Source organism: Solea solea, chromosome 1 (genome assembly GCF_958295425.1).
Source record: "Solea solea chromosome 1, fSolSol10.1, whole genome shotgun sequence".
NCBI lineage: Eukaryota > Metazoa > Chordata > Actinopteri > Pleuronectiformes > Soleidae > Solea > Solea solea.
Genome location: NC_081134.1, coordinates 17539814 through 17562476, shown reverse-complemented (window position 1 = coordinate 17562476; position 22663 = coordinate 17539814). Strand labels below are relative to the sequence as shown.

General features: G+C 41.8%; 1 protein-coding gene across 2 annotated transcripts; it reads left to right on the top strand.

Moving 5' to 3' along the window:
• Positions 1-11541: 11541 nt before the first annotated feature.
• On the top strand, positions 11542-20827 carry LOC131471718 (uncharacterized). Of its 2 annotated transcripts, none has more exons than XM_058648443.1 (3): positions 11542-13266; positions 15057-15692; positions 20248-20827. In XM_058648443.1, the coding sequence occupies exons 1-2, from the start codon at positions 12277-12279 to the stop codon at positions 15585-15587; spliced, it is 1521 nt and encodes a 506-aa protein (XP_058504426.1). In that variant the 5' UTR covers positions 11542-12276; the 3' UTR covers positions 15588-15692; positions 20248-20827. The 2 variants fall into 2 exon arrangements, with proteins under 2 accessions (XP_058504426.1, XP_058504418.1); XM_058648435.1 differs by having other exon boundaries at positions 11543-13266; positions 20245-20827.
• The last annotated feature ends 1836 nt before the right edge of the window (positions 20828-22663 follow it).

The window sequence follows — 22663 nt, the reverse complement described above, 5'->3', positions numbered from 1 at the left end:
GAGAACAGGCTGACAGAAGCCAGAGACAGTGAGGCAGAAACATGGTAGAAGGCCGAGGTGAGATCCAGGGTTCAGGCAGAGGCAGGGTCGGCAATTGAAAAGTCAGTCCGGAAATAAAACGCTGGAAAGACTCGCACAAGGGCTAAGAACAATCTGGCAAAGAAGTGAGTGAGTGAGGAGCTGGAGTAAATAAGGAGATGAGGAGCAGCTGTGATCACAGGTGAGTGGTATTGGCTTGATGAGGAGGTGTGTCTTGGCAGGTAGAATGGGGTGGAGTCAGGTCTGAATGAACTGTGACAGGCAAGCACTTGAACCATTGTGGAAAAATGAACGTAGTCTTCTGGTTTCCTCCCTGAAGCCAACCCGCGAGAAAGAATGTATTGGATAGCTACTGAAGGACGACACGAGCTACAAAAAACTACATTTGAATTCAAGTCTGTGGGGGAAATTTGCCTATTTCTCACTTGCTTTATATCACACAGACATTTTCCTGAGGAGTTGATGGTTTCAGGTCTTCTTATTAAATAATAATAAAGTTTATAAATTATATTCTCATAAGTGAGTGTTTTGTTTACTGTATTGTATGCAATGAAACACAAAAGCGTATGAGGGGAATCTCTCCTCAATATCAAATATTAGCACAATAGTGCAGTGATTAACAAAACTGCACAGACAAGCAGCAATGTCATCATCCAACAGGTAGGCAACATAAATCAAAACACTGTATTGATTCAGAGACACCTTTTGGGAGAGATTAGAAACTATGAATTTAAAGACACTGTAATGTACTTGCCCCCTATGAGGTAGAAGTGTTTGAACATACATACTGATGGGCTTCGGCCTCAAGCTTTGATGTGTCTCCATCAAAGCCGTTTTAAAAGTTAAAAAGACAGAGCTGTGAAGGTCACGGGTTCAAATCCTGGTTAAGCCTTTCTGTGTGACGTTTGCACGTTCTCCCCGCGTGTGGGTGGCTTTTCTCCAGGTTCTCCGGTTTCCTCCCACAGTCCAAAAACAAACAGAGGTTAATTGACCGTAGGTGTGAATGTGAGAGTGAGTGGTTTGTCTCTATGTGTCTGGTGACCTGTCCAGGATGCGACCCCGCCTTTCACCCTATGTCAGCTGTGCTTGGCTCCAGTGCCCCGTGACCCTCATGTGCGGTAGACATTGAATGAATGAATGAATGAATGGATGAATGAATGAAAAGAGAGAGCTATCCTCTTTAAAACTGTGTTTCACTGAAATGAACTTGTTAAAGACGTGTTTACTCCGGAAACGACTCATTCAGGTCCCGGTATGAACAGGACTGACCCTGATTCTGAAAGGGTTCTCATGCGATCGTCACTACACTTCTAACAATGATTTACAGGACTTTTAAAAAAAGACTCTGTGCTCTCACAGACAATGCCGCGGCACTCAATAAGACACTGTCAGTTGAGAAAATAAGAGACGTCGCTTAGCTGGAGCCAAGATTGAACACTGCGTCAGCACAGTGTGTGAAACCACACTCCCAGCCTGAGCTGCTTTGTTTAACTGGTTCACCCAAGGTTTTTCAGGGCTGCCATTTTCTTTTACCAGCTAAATACCCAGCATAAGAAAGTAGCAGGAGTGGAACCCACTGTGGTTCTTCTGCTTCTGCAGTTCAACTGCTTCACCGTAATATCATATTTGAACCAGTCTGACCATTGTCTTCTGATCTCTGGCATCAACAAGGCATTATTTACCCAGTGAAATGCTGCTTAATTTTCATTTTCTCTTATTCCAACCATTCTCTGTAAACCCTATAGATTATCAGCCCATCTGGCACTAACAATAGTGCCTCATTCAAAGTCACTTAAATTACCTTTCTCCCCTATATTGATGCTTGGTTTAAATGTCACCAGGTTGTTTTGACCATGTGCTATCTGCTTTATCCTCCACATGAGGGTCTTTGCCAATCTCAGCTGACATAGGGTGATAGTCAGGGTCACCCCCCTGGACGGTTCGCTAGTCCATCACAGGGCCGCACAAAGATACAAACAACCATTCACTCTCACAATTACACCTGTGGTCAATTTAGAGTGTCCAGTTTACCTAATCCCCATATTGCATATTGTTTTTGGACTGTGGGAAGAAACCGGAGAAAACCCGCACACACATGGGGAGAACATGCAAACTCCATGCAGAAAGACCCTTGTTCCAACCAGGTCACAAAACCCGGTGCTAACCGCTATACACCAACTGTGTAGCCCAAATTATATTCTCATTTAAAGGAAATTGTTAATAAAGTACAGCATATGTGAGATTGACAGCTGTTATTGTCCAGCAGGTGCCTGGTTGCAGGAGACACCAGTGAAGGCGTCACCATGGGAGTCCAGATTCATGACCGGTTGCCACTTCAGTTGAACAGATGTACGTAATAAAGTGGCCTGTGAGTGCATGTTGTTGACATGTTTCTCTCCATTTGTGGAACTGCATCATCACACCACCAGCAGGAAACCACAGTGACGTTGCCATCTGCTACAGTTACACAATAAAAGACACAGGGAGTGAAAAAATGTATACAAATTAATACAATGCTGTTATTTGCAGCAGATGTAAAAAGAAGGAAATGGTTGACTTGGTGGATGTTAATTGCCTTCTTTGTGGGGATGTGGCCCATTATCATGACAGATCTGAAACAAAGCACAATCAAAAGTGAGTGCCTGTCAAGATTAATTTAATAAGTTCATTGCCACTCATCTCAAAACTGCTAAGCCTGGAGGCGTCACTCTTTGTGTTACGTAAATTAGAGCACTTTCAACAGTTCCTTCTTTCACCATCCACCAACTCAAAAGTGATTCAGCTGACGCTGTTGTTGGCCTTAAGCGTGAAGGACAGGGCTATGTGTTTGGAGACTTGTTGCAAATAACATAAAGCAGTTGGCCTTATTCCTTTGTGTTTAATGTGTATTACAGCATTTTTTTTCTTTCCTTTTCAGCGGTAACTGCATGTCTCTTATCAGTTTTAATTAGCTGGGTCTATTCAGTGTAATCAGCACAGCCTCTAATTCTCCACTTGTGACATCATCCTGTCTTTTAAAACCATTTGCTCTGTGGTGCACTACAGTGTCAAGGATTGCACCTATTTGAAGGTTTGCGACTAGATTTTGCCGTGTGTTCACAGAATGAGTTTCAGAAGCCTGGAGAAAAAAAAACAAAAAACATAACAAGGGTTCACTGAAAAGGAAGAAAAGAGTAATTTCAGAGAGGTAGAATCTTGTTTTTCACCCACGTAAGCCGTCTTAAGATCTGTCTACCTCTTTCACACAGAGTAAATGATCTCCACAGCTACAGGATGTAGATGTTATGCAAATGAATTCTGTACAGGTGTCACAGAAGATTAAGTCTATGCATGATTCCACGCATGTGCTGATGATAGTTTAAATAACTCATAGTTCTCTGAGGGTGAACCCTGTTGACTTTGAGACTTTTAATTTATCATCCCCATGAGACTAATGATGGTGCATACTGTTTGTAGCCGGAACTCGAGATTTCCATCTCGGAAAATCACCAACCTCACCAACATGGGATTCCAGGACGGCCACAACCATACAAACACTGCTATATGTTGCTACTCTGGTTGTGTGCTCAAAATACTATGTAAAGCATTAGTATTGCTAACCTGAGATGATGTTTGTGCCAGTTCGCAGCCACTGCAGCACAAAAAGACACCTGGATTTCCTTGGATGTGAAAAGCCAAAGGTTTATTATTCTCTTTCTTCAGCAATCACTCAAGGCACAAACATGCTCAAACTTCTATTCCAAATGTAGAAATAATAATCTTTTTTCTTCTTCTTCTTTAGTACAAAAGCAGTTCAGCTCTTTGAAAGTCTCTCTCTCTCTGTAAGACGCTGACCTTTACACTGTTGTACAGCCTGAAAATATCAAAAGGTCAGAGAAACGGCTCATGACCGTCGTCACACACTGTTAACATATCATGCGTATGAAAGAGATTATTTTGATAATGTCTTAATGTTGAACATGAGGTCTTTCCTGTAAAACTCTTTACTGGTAGTGAACTGTTAAAACTGTTTTAGTTTTGGGAAAGGTTGTCACAAATGCAGAAGTATGAAAGTGGAGGCTTACTCAAGGGTTCTTCCTCTTTTCTTTTTTTTAAACTAATGTTAATAAACTAATAAATGAGAAAATACCTAACAGTAAATCATTACATACCCATCAATTCAACAGCAATCAGATCCCCCAAACATGCAGGGATCATACTGCAATATAATGTATTTTTGTACAATAGCACACTTTCTTACACAGTGTATTGTAGCTTTAACTAAAGTATTAATGCATTTAGCAGAGGATCCGAATATTTCTTCCTCATTTTGCTGTCAGCAGACGTTTGGCAGTGGTGATTTCTAATTTTCTGCATTGGAGCATTAATGACCAAAGGCCTTGGCACTGTGCTGTTAAATGAACAATGTGGTGTGAGCTTATTGGAGTCTGTTACTGCTGCACGTCAGAGCTGAGTGAACAGAAGTCAGACATTAGGAGTCAGACGTTCTGTTCCTGTTCTTGACGCAGTGTCCTGGGCTCATGGTGGCACCATGTTTACTACACACATATACAACCAAAAGTAAGAGCCGGATACTTGGATATTTTCATTTGTATTTATGGTATGTCATGTATAGCCTCCAATGTGTATGGACTTGCTTTTTTGTGTATTTATCTTTCTTGACAACTGCATTTTTCTGGATCATCAAGACTTGTCGCAAATTTGCCCGAAGGGCCATTACGTTCCAGACAAAGACATCTCATTAAATATTGGATAGATTGTGATGAACCTACATAATTGCTAACCCATACTTAACATATTACTTCAAACACCACCTTTCTGTTTATGAAGCTATTTATCACCAACACCTGATCACGTTCCTGTTGTGTGAGAAATGTAAAAGTATCAAAGACTCACCAGTATCAAAAAAAGAAAACAAGGCAATACCTTGGTTTTGATTTAATGGAACCACAGGACATGTTTTATATCTATATATATATACACTGTGAGAATAGGAACAAAAACCTACAACTGCTGTTTATTTTTGCATATGAACTTTTTACTTGGTGCGTGCCCTGGACATGGGTTCGGTCGGGGGGCCCCTGGTTTTTCCTGGACACAAGTAAGGGGGGCTTCAAGGAGAAAAAGTTGGGAACCACTGGTCTAGTGCATAAGAATTAGTGACATATAATGGAGAGACTGCAGACTGTGACAAACGGCTGTCGAGACTCCTCCACTTACCCATCCCTTTCCTCTTCATTCATTAGCAACAGCCTTAATCACACACATTCACTGGGTATCCCAGTGCAGAGCTACACCCCCCCCTTTTGTCAGCAGTCAAAAACCAACCCATGTACGCCCCATATCTTTCTGCGTCTCGTCCTCATGTCCCACCTCTCGTGCCAACAGGGTGAATTTAATCATTTTGTTCCCGTTTTCTTGCTGTCAACCATGGCAACAGCCTCCCGTGAACCATCTCTGCTGTGCTTCTCAAGGCAACACTCACTCTCACCAACCATTATCCTGTCCATTAGTGCTTTTTGCCTTTGTCATTTGGATGTCAGGCCTGTTTTAAAAGCAGCTATAGTCCTGTGTTCTTGATGTTCTGCACATAGAGACAAATTAGCAGCACCCACAGGTCCGACATGTGCTGTACAGATTCACTGACCTTACACTGTGTATTGTGTAATAATGATTCACGGGTGGAATAGTGTCGATGACTTATTTACTCTTAGAAGGAAAATAACTGTAGGAAGTGGATTTGAATCTTGGGCAAAGAATGGAAAAAAAGTACTTGTAGCAGTGACTTACCCTCTTCAATATCCCACTTTTGTATTTTAAAGTAAAAGCATCCAAGCCTGAGAAAATAAAACCATGCTATACACTCACAACAACTCACACAATATTTAGCCTTTGAATTACATGACACAGCATTTTTGTGGCATAATACAACTGGGTTTCCTGGTTTGGAAACAAGAATTGTTTCATAATCCAAATTGGAACACAATAGCCATTCATTCCCTCACAGCAGAATGTGTGCTGACAGACCGAGCACTGATATGAGATAAGAACTCAATGGGTGTTAGAGCTCACATGTTGGACCAACTACGTGTTTCCATCCACTTTCCCTCATCTTCATTTGGTTTGGTTTTACGTTAAAGTTATTTGGACATTTAAATACCTTTAATAAGCCCCAGAATTTGAAGAGATATAACATCAAGTCATATGCATAAAAAGTCATCAGAGTTCATCCACAAACCCTTCTTTATCTTATGTCCTCTTCTGTTACACCAACTGTCCACATGTCCTCCTTCACAACATTCAATTAAACTCAATTCAATGTTGTTTGTATAGCGCTGAAACACAACATGCCTTATCTCAAGGTGCTGTGCATAGAAACAGAAACCCAACAATTCACACAATGAGCAAGCACGAGGCATCAGTGGAGAGAAAACAACTCTCTGACTGAACCCGACTCAAAGATGCGCAGACATCTGCCTTGACCCGTTGGGGTGAAAGGAAAAATGGGGGACAGAAAGGACAAGAGGTGAGGTATAGATAGAAGAGAGCACAACAATTGTAAGTTATAAGTTTAGACAGTTCTGTGTCAGTTTTTTCACCTGAACATTCATTCTGCATTTGGCCAAAATGGCGCGCGTGCCAGACGTGTCTGCAGAGTGAATTGCTGGCAGACTCAGTTGGATTTACAGAGGCTACTAACGAAATACTGTTTATAGATAATTTAGAGTTTTTTTTTTTTTTTTTAAAAAGGTCATCCTGCTGTGAAATAAAATAACATTGAAACAAACACTTTCCCCTTTGTTTTCCAACAACACCCCACATAATAAACAGAATAGATTTGTATGTGACCTAATATTTGTCCCATGAATGCCGGTGTCTAAATCCTCAAACCTCAAAGCTTCCATTCTTCCAATTTTATTTCCCAAGGGAAGAGTTATATTGTAATACACCAAAACTAATACAGTACAAAAAACAAGCCATTGTTTCACAACACATTACTCTGTGGGATTTTAAATCACTGGATTCATGTGCCTCCTTTATTGACATCGATGAAGAAGTGGAAAAACAATATTGCCCTCCCAGGTTCTTTAGTCCTCACCAACGCTGTCCTAATGATGTACATGTTGTCCAGTAAGAAGATGTCTCTACTCACGTCTCCTGTTAGTGCTTATCCTAATCTCCAAATGTTCTGCTCCCCTCCTCTCAGTCACAGTCACACCACATTCTTGGCAGGGAATCTCTATGACTAAGCATTAATTGTGCCAGCTTTTAATATTTTAAACACACCATTTGTCAGGTTTTCCTTTTTTTTTGTTTTGGTAGCATAAAAAAATCTCAAGGCTTGGTTGGATATGTTGCTCTGTAAAATAAATGATGATTGGGGCGTCTTAGGAGAATGCAATGCAATCATTTACTCACATTAGGAGAGTGGGACTAAAGTCATCTACAGAGGCGCAGTATCAGTATATTGTCTGTGTTAGTTGTGGACGACAGAGGAGCAGAGGAGTTCTGCAGTGTCCCACAGATTCTCCTTATATTTTATACATTCAGTGAGCATTAAAGCGCTGATGTGTGCAGCTTCATGAATGATTCAAGTTTGAGGTTTCCACAAGACCCTCAAATGGTCAGTGAAGAGTGTCTCCATAGTGTGCACTGTCAAACGTGTTCTCAGTGTCTCTTAACAAGTTCATATTCTAGAGTTACTCCACTACATTGTTATTCAGTGCTGACAAATGGCGCCATGGTTCGGAACACGAAATAACTTTTCTGCTATTTGATCAGCGAGTTCAGATCTATTTAAAAAAATAAATAAATACATTGTAATTGCATTGTTTATCCAGCAAAGATTTCAAATTTCATACTGTGGTGTTTAATCCAAAAATCTCATTGATGATGAAAACAACTTGACTAATCCATAAAATATGATCCATATAGATGTGTTCTGGAAGTATTGCTCCTGATACAAAAACCTATATCAAATCTTGAGAAAATATCATCCGCTGCTATGATGACAAAATGAAGAAGCACTATTTAATTTTCAGCACTGATTCCTAAATCATAAATTGAACACAGTGTTGTCCGACAACATTTTTATATGATATAGTATAGGTACAAATACTGTAAACAATATTACGAGGCTGTATTTTTTGACATTCGCTTTTATTTAAGAGTGCAGAGGGGTGGATGTGAAGTAAAGGTTACCGAGTGCATCCATGCAAATGCATGTCTGTGAGCTTATGCCATGCAGTGATGTAGTCTGTGATACGGCAGTATACGGACCCAAGATTTCCGTATAAACACTTAAAAATGCGCATTGATGAGAAGTCATTTTGACAGAAATGGCACTCTTATAATTTGTTTTTGGCAATAAAAGTCATTTTCATTAAAAAAAGAGAAATAAATATAATACAATGAATCACTTGTGCTCTGTTTTTGTAGGTTATTGTGCTGGTGGTCTGGCAACCCTTTGCTTAAGGGGACACTGCTATAAAATATACTATTAGAAGGAAGAAAAGCACAGGCTTAACTTGTTTGATCACTGAAAAGATAGACATTTGACACACAATAATTATTTAAAGGTGGAACGGAAACAGCTAAGGTAAATTCTCTTGGCAGAAGGATTATGATTGATTGGACACTATAAATCGACCGTTCTGTCACAGTATGTTGGCCCTGCGATGAACCGGTGACTTGTCCAGGGCGTACACTGACTTTCACCCAATTTCAGCTGAGATTAGTTCCAGCCCCTGAAAACCCTCATGTGTAAGATAAAGTGGGAGAAAATGAATGAATAAGGATTGCAGACCTACTGAAGGACCCTGTGGCTTTAAAATGTCAGCACTGTAGTCTGTGTGTCTTTTATTGGCGTCAGCATATCTGGTAAGATAAAACGCTCATTGTGTATCATATCACCAACATTATCTCTTGCACGCTAAGGCCTGCATCAGAGGCTAAATAGGCCACAAACAACACAACAACATATTGACTTCTTGTGATGGACTCAATGAGAAGGACACAAACGTGCTCATGAGGTCTGGGAAGTACAGAGTGGCAAGTGGTGAAGTGCGACTCCCATTCTCTTCACTTTGTGATTGCCCTGCAGTCATACAGTGGAGTGGGAAGTGGGCAGGTCGGCACAAAGCGTCGTGATGTAAGGGCTGCACAAGCTGGGAACTTTCTTAGGCAACTCACACACACACACACACACACACACACACTAAGGTGCAGGAGGTACCTGAAACCTTTGCTATTCCCTTTGTAGTGTGTAGACAAGGATCAGCCTTCGGAGCCCCTAACTTGAAATACGGAGATTAAGATGACAGCTTGAGATCTTACTGCGTCTCCACTTATCAACTATCTGTCTGGATTTGTGTGAATATGTATGAGATATATAGCGTGCCGAAGTGCAGGGTTTAAAGTCAGAAGTGGAAACTATCCTAAAATGTCCCTCTCTGGGTGGAAATATTGCCACGTCAATAGTTTGTTCAAGTCAAGGACACTGACAAAAGTTTTCTTAAGTGAGCAATGATGCAACTCCGAGCAGCTCTGAAAGGAGCCAGTTGTTTACTGCCTGTAGCTCCACCTCTGCGTTTATTGAGGGACTTACAAAATATATATGATATAGATCTCATGGTAAACATCTACTCAGTCACAGGGACAGCCAGTGTTCTAACTAGCATACTTATTCCCAGCCTTCCTTATAATTTAGTGAAAGTGTGAGTGTGCATATAGATGTCCTGTGAAAATACATGTTGCAGTAAAGTACACTTGAAGTCTCTCCAGCTTTACGTGTCGTCTATAAGAACAGTTTCTTCCAGCAGCTGGGACTGGACTCCTGCTCATCCTCCTGCTGGGATGGATAAATCCTTTTTATCCTTCCGTGCTGTTATTCCCAGTAGTTTTTTTTCTTCTTTTCTTTTTTTTACAAAACATTATTTTCAAAGCTTCAGTTATTTTCCTTGAAAAAAAAAAAGAGGAGTGCATTCTTTAGTCTCTGAACAACACAGAAGCCTTGTACTACTTTGGACAGTGAGTGAGGTTGATTGCTTTTACTGCCTTAAGGATAAACAATTGGTACCATTCATCTGCAAAGCATAGTTGTCCATGGATAGCAGAAATTGTGAACTTGAGCACTCAGTCTCGAATGTGGCTGCAATGGCTATTTCATGTGCTTAATGGTTTAGCATTAAATATCCTTTTGGCATAATGTAGTTCAAATGATTTCATTGAGCATGGCATTTATGCACCTCCTATAGGCTCTGCTTTAAAGCATTACAAGCAAATATTTAGTGTGATGAAGGCTTTTAATAATCAGATTACAAGACAGTTCAGAGAGAGAGAGAGAGAGTGGTCACACCTATCGACTGTTTCACTTCACTGACTCTGCATACAGGCCTTTTGAAAAATATCCAGTGCTGCAAAGAAACCTAAAACAGGTGGAGTATCTAAAAATGAGTCGGATAATAAATGGACTAAAATGTGTCAGTATAGACAGAAGAGATCATCTTCTGTGGCGTATAAAACAAATGTGTCAGTCCCATAAATCGTATAGAAACAGTAGACGCAGTCTTCCAGTTGTCCTGGGGACGGCAATGCAGAAGTAACAATATATGGAAAAATTAGCTTATGTCTCACTTTATTTATAATGTCACTAAACATTTTCCTGAGGAGTTGATGGTCTAAGTTGCTTCAGTTTCAGCTCTTTTTCAATAGCATTTCATATCAATTTTGTGATTTATGTCAGATTGAGGTTGGAGCAAGAGCCTTTCTGCATGGAGTTTGCATGTTCACCCTGTGTGTGTGCGTGGGTTTTCTCCAGGTTCTCCAGTTTCCTCCCACAGTCCAAGAACATGCAGAGGTTAATTGAGTGCAGTGAGAGAGTGAACGGTCGTTGGTCTCCGTGTGTTGGCGCTGTGATGGACTGGTGACCTGTCCAGGGCGTACCCTGCCGTTCGCCCTACAGTATGTCAGCTGGGATTAACTGGCCAGACAATGGATGGATGTATGCACTCAAGTGTGATTGACAAGTGTGATTGACAGCTTGTATCATCCAATTGGAGTCTGGTTGCAAGTGATGCCTCTGAACCTTTGTTCAACGGGAGATTCTTATGGGTGGTGTTGTGACCGCTTGCGTCTTGATGTGTCTGTGTCAGTCTGATGAAAAAAGCCCTCAACACTTTATACTGTAGCTTACAGGCAGACCAAACTACGACGTTACTACAGTTCACATTTGCCCCAGTAGAGGAAGAATTCACTTTGTCCAAAATAATGACAAAGTTAGAATGACTTGCAGGGGTTTAAAGGGGGATGTATTGGTTGAGAGAGAGGCAGGACATAAGGAGACATACATTTGTGGAAATGTGTCTCTTGTAAAAAGGCATTGGCTCTGTCTCCTTGACTCGCGGAGCTGTCTACTCCCTTGTCTATGTATGCTCGAAAAACCCCACCTCCCCCGGTGCTTCTCCCCTCCCCTCCTCTCTCAGTCTCTGGCCACGGAAACCCAGACAGTATTTAATTGCAGAGTGCAAAGGCTTCAGTTGGGCTAATGAGCACAGGACTCTCTCACACACTGTCAGGGAGACAGAGCCTCATATGGAGTCCTTCAGCAGAGGAGTCGCACACGGTGGCTGGAAACTACAAATCCCCAAAATTCAGGTACTGTCGACTATGTGAGAGAATATACCAGAGGCAAGAGGCAGAGTAAGAGGTGGAGAAAAGAGGAGAGCGGGAGAGGAGAGGGGAGGGGAGGAAACAGGAAATACACAGTCAGAGAGAGAGAGAGAGAAAGAGAGAGAGAGAGAGAGAGAGTGTGACTGGAAGCCTGCAGCAGCAAATGAGATAGAACAACGAGGCGGGAGAGGTAGGAACACAGACAGAGAGGGAGGGAGAGGGGCCCCGTGTTGGAGAGAGGGCTACAGGCTGAGGAGGAAGAAGAAGGAGTAAGAAAAAGTTAGGAGAAGTAGGAAAGCGGGTGTCCAAGGAAGGGAAAGAAAGGGTGCAGAGATTAACAACTACAGGAGAGGAAAAGGGGAAACAACAGACAGGAAGGAAGGGGAGGGAGAAGTCTTGGTTTAAACGAAAGGGAAAAAAAAAGAACTGAAGAAAAGTTTTCTAGTGGGAAGACGCAGATGAGGAAAACAGAGCGAGTGAATGACTGGGCTGGAGAGAGCAGGGGGGGGAAGGAGAGCAGTTGTTTTCTAACGCGATTTCCACACAATCGTCTGGACGTCTTTGGACATGTACACTGAAAGCGCACAAACAGCGGGACACCACCGATTTTTTCAGCATAAAAGCGCCCCCACCCCCTGCCAGCACTGTGTCCACTATGAGCAGCCACACAGTCATCACGGGGGTGGGCTGGGATACCAACCAGCATCAGCCAGACAGACGGACCACCCATCACTGGACTGCTGGAGAGACATCCAGGCTCCTCAGGTTAAGAACGTTGGAGGCAGAGCTTTCTTAGTGGACAAAGTTGAGAGAAGTGGTCATCGCAGCCCACAGAGGAGGCCTGTGTTTGTACAGCCTGGCCCTTACAGTCATTCAGATGACTTGAGCCAAGTTTGCCCGTGGGACTTTAACCCTGCCCAGTGGAGTTACGTACTGGAGTCTGGGGTGAGACACTGGCCGTCTGTCAGAGAACAGTGTGGCTGTGTGGTACACGGTGACACCAGGGCGCACACCTTTAAGCTTGGGACACCACATCCTCTCCCTCACCTTCAGTTCAAAGGTCAAGGATACAGACACAGGAGGACTGTCAGGTATGTCTCTGTGGATGAGGAAGAGGAGGGTTGTGAATGCAGCCATCACATGGAGCTCCATGGTCCCCATTTGACTCATTTGCCAAATGGCCACTGTGGACCAAGGCCAGTGCTTTTCGAGGAAGGGGAGGAAAGAGATAGTCATCAGGACTGGAGCAAACAGAAGGGTGGATCAGAGGAAGGTTATAATGGACCTGAAGCCACACACAAAGCGTTCTTCCCCACTGAAGTCCCACAAAAACAGTTGAACCAAAGCAGGAGGAAGGGGTCGTGCATCCCTCCCTCTGGCATCACCAGTACGGAAACCTCGAAGTTGACAAACAACGACGAACACCAGCACCAGGGTTCAGAGGACGTGAAGCCAAAGAGGCGGGAGGACTCAGTGAGGGATCAGATCAGACAAGTTGTGGCAGGTCTGGAGGATGTGCTGGGGGGTTTGAAGCAAGTTCATGTGGAGATGAAAGAGGTAGGAGGCTCTATTGTAATAGATGTCCATTGGTCTTTTTGTGGACACACATCAGGTGTCTAAACGTGATGAAGATGACGCCAAAGATCGACACAAAGCTCAGATGCTGACAAAATGAGATCAGTTTGACACAGTTTGTGTATCTGTGTGAGCATGAGAGCATGTCAGGATGTGTGTGTGTGTGCCTGCTGACGGCATTGTCTGTGACTTACTCAACGTCTCTTACCGGAGTGATGATTGAGAACGATTTACCCTGACCTTTAGCAGAACACTGCTGAAATTGGCCGTGTTCCGAGCGGCGTATAAAAAAAGCCTGGCTTGTGACTGTTACTAAATTATGCCCTGCTCTTACAGTATCCATTTTGCATGCAGCTGTAGAACTGTAGCACTGGTCCACAGCCGAATGCCTCCATGTGGAGTCTGGCTTTGTGTGGAAACATTTGGTAAAACAAAATGTCCATGATTGTGCATTCAGAGACAGTTGGAAACAATGGAGGTCTAAAAACAGCTTTGGTTGGAGGGTTAGTTGAGTTGCTGATGATTACTTCAGTTTTAGCACAGTCAGAGCATGTGGTTGTAAATATGGTCCTGGCAATGGTAATGGTAAAAGTCCTGTGATAAAACCCTACTTAAGTAAAAACACAGAGCTTTATCACCTATAAATGTCTTAAGAGTATCTCAAATCAAAGCAACCATACCTGGAAATTGGCCACTGACATCACATACAGTAAATAGCATTTGCTGCTGCAGGAGGTTGAGAAGGAGCCAATTTTAACCACTTTATAGTCACTTAGATAGTTTAGGGTTAGGGTTAAGTTTAATTTAGTAACTTCATTTCAACACGTCACCACATAAAGATGGGCTATAAAAATATGTTTGGAAACAACAAATTTAATCTTACAAATATGATGTGCGTTATACATTCACAGTGTGTCTTTTTCTAAGTAAACAAAGAGGTAATCATTTTAGAGCTTTCAAATGAAGGATTTGGAATAAAAATAAATATTTTCCCCTGACATATAGGAATGTATTAAAGGTCCAGTGTGTACAAATGATTGACAAGTAATTGGGCGGCAGTGGTCAGTGGTCGAGCGGGTTGTTCTTCAATTGGAATGTTGTGGGTTCCATTCCTGGGCAAGACACCTAAACCCAAGTTGCTCCTGATGGCTGTCCCAGCAGAGTGTGATGGATGAGAGATGTGTGATTGAAAAAGTGCAGCACATAGATGCACTGTATGAAAGTGTGAGTGAATTGGTGAGTGGCAAAAGCAGCTTTGAGTGAAGAAATGTCATGTTTATTAATAGTCAAAATGCAGACTTTCTTGCTCAATCCTCCCTTTCCCAAGCACGTCAGGTAACTATGGTGGTTTTCACATGCCAGATTTTTTTTTTACTTCTTCCTTTGCATAGAAAGCTGCCCTTTAATAAAACATAATGAACAATAAAGCTAATTTGTCCATTCAGGCTCCTGTAGGAAGGCGGTGATGCAAGTCTGTCGCCTAAATAAAGTAACTGCATATAAAAGGTTTATTCTAAGGCTGCAAAAGTCGAAGATCTTTATTTCAGAGTGATTATGCACTTATACAAACACACTTATGGGTAGTGCATTCAATTTCAGCCAATAAACTCTCCTAAATATACACACTGGAATTTTAAGTGACATTTGATGGAAGAATGCAGGGGAAAGTTCAAGTGTTTTACTGCAAAACTTAAGTACAGCTCTTGATTTAAAGTACTTTTTTGACATCGCAGCACTTTGGACAAGTATTGACCTTCTTTATTATCATTCAGGTGGTTGAGCAGATTGATCGGCTCACGGCCAACATCGACCTCAGCGAGGAGGCGGCCTGCAGCAGTCTGGGGGTGTTCAATAATTTTGACAGCTCAGCTCCTTCAGGTGACACCAGGATGGTCCTGCTCACCAATCACAAGCCTGCTCCAGTTCAGGAGTCACAGCACGACGAGGAAGACCGCATCATCTTAAGGACTAACGCTCCCTCCCCCGTCTACATGGCATCTGTTGTTAAAACCAGCCGCTTCACCCCACCCACCCACAGTAAGAATGTCAACCATGAAAGGCCAGGTGTAAACGGCCATCCGCCTCACCTGTACCCCCACAGTGGCCCAACTCATTCAGAGCCCCTCCCACAGAGTCTGGACCCTAAGGTCATTATTGGGAACAGCACGTCCAGTTCAAGAATTCAGAAGCCTCCACCTTATCCTCAAAATGGGCGGTGTGGCAAGGGCTCGTACACGCCTCCGAAACCTGTGAGGACCCCTGCCTACCCTGGGAGAGGCCGCCAGAGCACCAGCATGGTGTGAAGGAGAGGGGAGGTGGTCTGCCCTGGTGCCACAGGGGGCCTGAAACATGAGATCCTACTGCAGTGAGTGGCGGTCAGGAGGGACCAGGCAGGGGAACAACTCATGGTAAGCTCAGATACAAAGGGGACGTGTTTTTGTTTTTCTCACCCTCTACTTTTATAGTGTTGATGTTTCCTCGCAGCTGATGACGTTTGCCGTGTTTACTGGCAGCACTGTTTTCACAGTCAGTAAATGAATTGCAGTGTTCCTCCCCCTGTTAGAAAAAAAGGGTTTGTGTGTGTGTTTGATGTACTTGTGCATGTGTGTGTGTGTGTGGGCGGAGGGAAAGGGGGGCTTAAAGTGTCTGCTTTTGCCGATGTCACATGATTTCCCAGTCTTCAGTACACTGCAAAATGTGTCTGTTTTGGCAAGTGAGACGAGAAATGACTTTCTTCTTCTGTTTGTTTACACATCAGCCAGCAGGATGACATAATTTCATTGGCTGGGGTAAACTTAGACATGAGTAGATCTGAGGAATTCTCTAATCTTCCTCGACAAATCTATTAGTCATTGAGTCACTATGTATTTTAAAAACGAAAATCTCAAAATAAAGTATTATTCAAGCAACTTATAAACTAAGATAACAGCCTTGTTTTGCAGTGTATCTAAAACTCTTCTTTATCATTGAGTTGGCAGGAGCTCAGTCATTTTTTTTTGTTATAGCAAAGTGAGACCCTAGAGCCACTTGACTCAAATCAAGAGGAGTCATTACATTTACTGGATGATCATAGCTCTGACTCATAACTGGCATCATTTTCTGTGAGGTGGCTGATGAGGAGGAACCAAACCTTTCTTGTTGTGCCACAATCAGATGTGAACTAGAAGCAGACTTAATAACAAGAAGACATCTGTGAAAAAAGTCCCTCTTGCCCAAGAAGAAAGTTCATCACTAGAGGCTGTGGAATATTCAGTATTCCCCTAAAAAGTCCACCTTTGCAGATGCTGCAGAGGCAGACGTGCATGTTTCTGTACTTCCCTCTTGTGCAGAGTATGCGTAACTGCAATCTATTTTTCTGTGCCTCTTCAAGTTGGGCAAGCACAATCTGGTTTTAATCATAAAATCCCCTGGCTTCATGCCACTAAGGAGTGAGGCAAACTCTTGGTATATTTGTGACGTCCATATAAACAGGAGCACCTCTGCACAGTCGAGCAGCTCTCTACTACATTATGGTGACGCACACACGAAGGCTGCAGCTTCAGGTTGCTGCTGCTGCTGCTGCTGCTGCTGCCAGAAAAACAAAGTCAGGGGAAAAAAGTGCATGGGCATCAGCTTCTATTCATTTAGGGAGATAAGAGTTTAATTAGTAAGTGCAATGTAGCTATAGTTCATCACTTTTTTCTGTTAACTTTAATGCTGCTAACATTTTAAAGGACTGAATCATGTGAGTTAGTCACACGGTGCAGGTTCATTGTTATGATGCTGTTCCAAGGTCATGAACTCAGAATTTTCAACTTGGACCCGATACTGACCTTTTGCTCCCATGTGGCACAAATCAGATATGACCCACATAGGTATAAGTAGGAAAAAGAAAAGCATGTGTATTCAGATATCAGATTGGTTTTAGGCCTCATTTGTATGTGGAAATAAATCACATATGAATCCGATATGTGCATCTACAATAGTGTACAGATCAGATATTCCCCAATATTCCCTGATTTATATGTCCTTAAAACTAGACAGTGTTGCATGACGTAAGTAAACACGTGTACATCATCTACGATCGCATGGCTCTCATTCAGTCAGCACAACAGTGGACAAGGGCTCAAGCCAGTGGAGTCAAGCCAAGGTTTCATGCCGTTTAAGCCTTTCAACACCACTTTCACCTCTGTTTCGGCCTACTGACCATTTTCAAGTCAGTTGCCAAGCCCACCCTGCAAGTGTTAACCAGTGTAAACGCACAATGCGATTTAAGATATGAGTCACTTTTGAAAGACAATGTAAGCGAGTCCGACAAAAAATAATACAATAAATAAATAAATAAATAAATAAATAATACAATCAGATCATAACATATTGGAAATTGGGCATCAAGATCAAAAAATATTTTTATACAAATGAGTACACCAATTTTAGACCTCAGACACTTTGACAAGTCAAAGAGAGACAAATCACAGGTGTAAACCTGTCTCACAAGGTAACATTTGTTTAAAAGAAAACTCGTGAACATGCAGCTGTGTTTGGATCAACACCAACAAATGCACTCTCTACACTATAACCAATATTCTCACACAATTTCATCATATCTTCGATCTTTTACTTTTTGAGTTATGCTGCTCAAAATCAGAGAAACGTGGCAGAAGACGTAACCTCGTATTAATGAAGGCTGGTTCCATTTAGCTGCCTCAGTTTCAGTCAAAAATATCTGCTACCTTATTCAGCCTCCTCTATGAACAGTCCAATACCTTTATAATTTACACACAATATTTTGCTATAAAAAAAATTAAAGTGGCAGAATGGGAATAGAGAGGAAAATAAGAAACACACAGTAACGAGACTCTTGATTGCAAAAGAAGATTGAATTGCATGCTGTATAAACGAGAGTAGGAGAGTTTGTCAGCAGGGATTTAATGTTATTTTTATGTTAAACAAGGACTGATGTCTGATGGACAATGAACAGCAGAGAGAGAGTTGTGGTAGGTCAGGGTGGAGGGCTGAGGAGAAAATGACAAACAGCTGAGCAGGGAATGAGGTTTAAGGAGCCGGCAGGAGGCTGGTGATGGGGATTAGGTTTTGGGGTGGTAGTGAGCTGGCAGGCAGACAGATATGGAGGAAAACAAACGATAGAACAAGAAACTACACAAGGAGATAATAACCTACACACGACAACTCAACTAGCGGATGAAGAGCCAGGGTTTAAGTGCATGCTGGGTTAATGAGATGATAACCAGCAGGTGATGAGGCTTTCAGGACTCCCTGAATGTCCTTCCTTCCTATGGATTATACCTATGGATTATTCTTTCTAGCTAAGTGATTACATGCATGGTCTCTTCCTGGTTTTAAGCTGTCAGAGATGTTTCTACAGTTGGCATTTGCAGAAGTTACCAAGAAGTGTTTAGCAATTCATTACATAATTGTGCAGAGGCTGTGCACAGAGGGATGCAGCAGTGCTGTTTCCTCACAATGCTTTAATTTCCATGGCCATGTTGAATCCCTCGGGGCTAACTAATACAACAACTACTAAAAGACAATGTAAACAGCAGAGGTTTAAGTGACACTTTGTGCTCATGGATGTTGTCCTGCTCCAACACACATGATTCAAATGAATGGGTCATTGTTAGGCTTTTCGCAGAGCTTGCATTGAGAAACACTGAATTATAGTCAAATGCTGCAGTAAAAGTGTTAGGAAACACGATGCTGTTGTTTTCACGATGCTGTTGTAGAAAACCACATTATTACACCTAGGCCTAAGACACAATTACAGCTCAATCTGCACTACAACTGAGTGGTTTTAGTTCTAAATACATCTGAGTGAGTCATTACAGATGGAATTGAGAACACTTGGTAGCCTAGAGACATCCTTACAACACTTAACACTGATTTCTAGAAATGTGTTGCATGGATCAGCAAAGAAACAAAATTAAAATCCCAGATGTTCCACTGGATGTTGAATATTATACAGACAGCTATAATCAAATTGGAGGGGGCTATAATTTCGTTAAGAAAAGTTCCTGTTTATCTGTTTGTAGTGTGAAACCGTGGAAGAGTTTGATACACAAATAACCCCCTCCCCCAATATGTTCCCACGATATAGGGATGAGGGTATTTGACTGATCACCAGGTGATTTTTATTTATTTTATTTTTGCTAGCACAATCCAGAAATGTAACACAAATTTATAGAAATAAGAAAAGTCATCTAAGAGGAAGACAGAGATACAACATTGTTGTTGGGGTTAGATATGTTGTACTTCTTCCCACCTCTTTTCAGATGTGTAAATTAAATCATTTCTTTTCTCAGGTTGTCTTTGATTGTCCTTTTGTAAAATCAATTTTTGGTGTTGCTTATTTCACCCTGTATATATTTTCTGAATAAAATAACACTGCAGAAAGCGTGGAAAAGAAAACTAAGGCACTCTGGCCGCAGGTGAAATGATATTATACATTTATTTCTCAAGCATACAGTTAAACAAACAAGTAAGAGTAAGTATCAACTTAGAGTTTGAGACCAAAGCACATCATCCAACTCTTTTTGCTGCTTCTTTTTTTGTTAGCCTACGTGCTAAAGAAATAAGTGTACACTCTAATTTAATTTGGAGAAAGAGTGATTTAGTTTATTCTCCTCCTTGTCTGCAGTATTCAACATCTAGTAAGTCTAGGCATTAAGTTTGTGTCAGCCGAAGCCACACAGCATGAAGTGATCGATCATGGAAGGTTGCCAGTCAATAGAAGAGCACAGAAAATCCTCCTCCTGGTTAATCTGGCCATCATTGGATGTATATGTCATTCACAGAGATGGGGAATGCCATGTCTGCACATTTAAGGTGTAAAACTTCCAGAAAACAAACCTCCGGACATACGCTACTGTTGTGTTCAGTATATTTAATAATGTATTGTGTGTGCAAAGCTTATGAGGGTGCTGAGTTTTAAATTTTGAATTCTTTTCACCCTTTTTTGTTCAGCAGGAGCTGATGCCAGTGAGACGACCTGACAGCTGATGGAAGCAGAGCACGGCCTGAAGGTGGAGATATTTCCAAAGGGAAAACTTCTCCATGAGTCGACCTGTGACTGTATGTCTTGCGAGCACAGCAGCTTGGACGAGTGGCAGTCAGACCTTTCTGAGAATTCTGTTTTTTTCTTCTGTTGCTGGAAATGTAGTGGCAAATAATTCCGAACAACAATAAGCTGAACTGCTATGAACACAAATAGAAACATAATATGGTAAAATAATCTTTTCATGCCAGTATTAATTTATTTTTTACTACATTTTTTATTGCAAAAACATCTATTATCAGGCAGCTTACACCAGTCTGGATGCTACAAATACTATCGTATGCTATATAAAGATGTATAACATCCAAATTATAAGAGATCATTTACAGCTCAAATCATCGCAGGTAAAACCAGCGATGGCAGAGAAACGTTGGAGAAGCAGAGTGGAGATTAAACTGCACAGATCAGTTAGACATCTCAATTATCTCACTGTAGAGATGTTCTATTGACTGCATTGTAATAAGGAATAAAAGAAACAACTCCAGCATTTTATCACACCCGACTCTGACAAATGATTCCTGCACTCACTGCGTCTTGACAGAAGTTAGCGTGACAAATGATGGTGGAAGCTGGAATATACTTCTCAGGCTGCTCTGGGGATGGCAGTGTGTGATCTCTCATGGCCTAATTCTGTCAGGAGCGCTTGTTGCTGTAACCCCGGGCCAGTAAAGCCAACGTCTGAGTCAGTGTTTGTTTAAATCTTGTCTGAGACTTTCACACTGCTCTCACAAACTCCTGCTGCTATCAGATCACACCGCCTCCCTCCGAGAACTGGCATAATTCATTCACCATTATAAAAAAAAAAACATGTCCCTCACTCAGACTCTTGGTGTGTGTCACTGGCAGAGATGGTTGATGACACATGTCCCACTCTGTGTGTCTGCAGCCTATAGCTGTTGGAGTAATTGTATTATAATGGCTGCTGAAGTTTAGATTATTCCTTGTCAAGAGCAATATTCAAAATGAAAAATGGCCCCACAGGCATCTTATTATATAATAATTTCATAGTTGTATAGATTATGGCTGACAACTAATTACTTAAACAATTGATAAATCTAAACAGTGTTTTCTAATTTAATAATTAAGCCTGTAATATGTCACAATTGGTGATAAATGCCCAGCACTCTATCACAGGTGACACCAGAATCAAAGTGGCAGATCTATTACGTTCATTCAAATATCATTTAATAAGTATGCTTTGAGTGATAAACACAAATGGCCTTTCTGTAAGGAGTTTGCATGTTCTCCTCATTTGTATGTGTGGCTTATCCCCTGCTAGTCTGGCTTCCTTCCACAGTTCAAACACATGCAGAGTAGGGTTAGGTTGGAGAATCTAATGTGACCATAGGTGTGAATGTGAGTGCAAATGGTTGTACCCCGTTTTGCCCTGTTTACCTTATTTAGCTTATTGTGCAAATGATACGATTAACGCAGTTTAATTGGACGACTGATCTTGTCTCAGAATACAAGAACTAGCATCTACGCATCTGCCCCAGGGTAACACCCTTACTTCTACAGATAGGGGATGAACAGACAGACACTCAAGTAATCTGGAACAGGCTTGGAACAGAACTTCTCTCTCTAAACACACACATACACAGCGCTGCTTGCTCATTCTCTCCCTCTCCCTGCTCGTACACTTGCCAACAGTAGTTTTTCATAAATTCATCTTGCGGGCCAGATTGGACCTTCTGGTGGGAAGGTTCTGGCCCACGGACCGTATGTTTGACTCCTGTGCGCTAGAGGAATCTGAATCCTCGCTAGGGAATAGGGTATTCAGACAAAGTCGCTAAGTTCTGCTGGCAGAACCTGAAGTCGGTTTCCTTTTTGTGTTTTTCAGGACCTTTTTGTCTTCGTCCTCTGTGTCCTCAGCTTCTTCTTCTATTTTCAGGTCAAATGCTGCATTCAATTTACATTGTAATACAGAAGTCAAAACTGTGTAATCGTGAGTTACCCCCAGAGTAACCGTGTTCGTTACCAAAGCTTGAGGGTATGACTGATTTACTTTGAAACACATATGGCCAAAGTGCGATTAACTGTAAAGGTAGCAGTGTTTGTATAGTGGCAGCCATTTCTCCCACTCCCATGTTGGGGTTGTTGAACCTGGTTTCTGAGTTCAGGAACCAAGGAGTGGCCCCAATTGTATTTAGTTGAATTTCAATTTAGTACAATTTTAGTTGGACTGACATGTACATGTACGTTTACATGTATTCTAAAAGTCTGGTTGCAGTCAGATTAGCAATAGTTTCTAACATCACGTAAACATACTGAGGACTGGCTGCATGGGGTGTCCATGTAATTGAAATCACAGGACAAGATTGTGATAAT

Excerpts from the sequence above, each read along its gene's own strand:
- LOC131471718 (XM_058648443.1), top strand. The coding sequence starts at position 12,277 with ATGTACACTGAAAGCGCACAAACAGCGGGACACCACCGATTTTTTCAG. Across the intron at positions 13,267-15,056 it reads TTCATGTGGAGATGAAAGAG|GTGGTTGAGCAGATTGATCG; the intron begins GTAGGAGGCTCT and ends ATTATCATTCAG.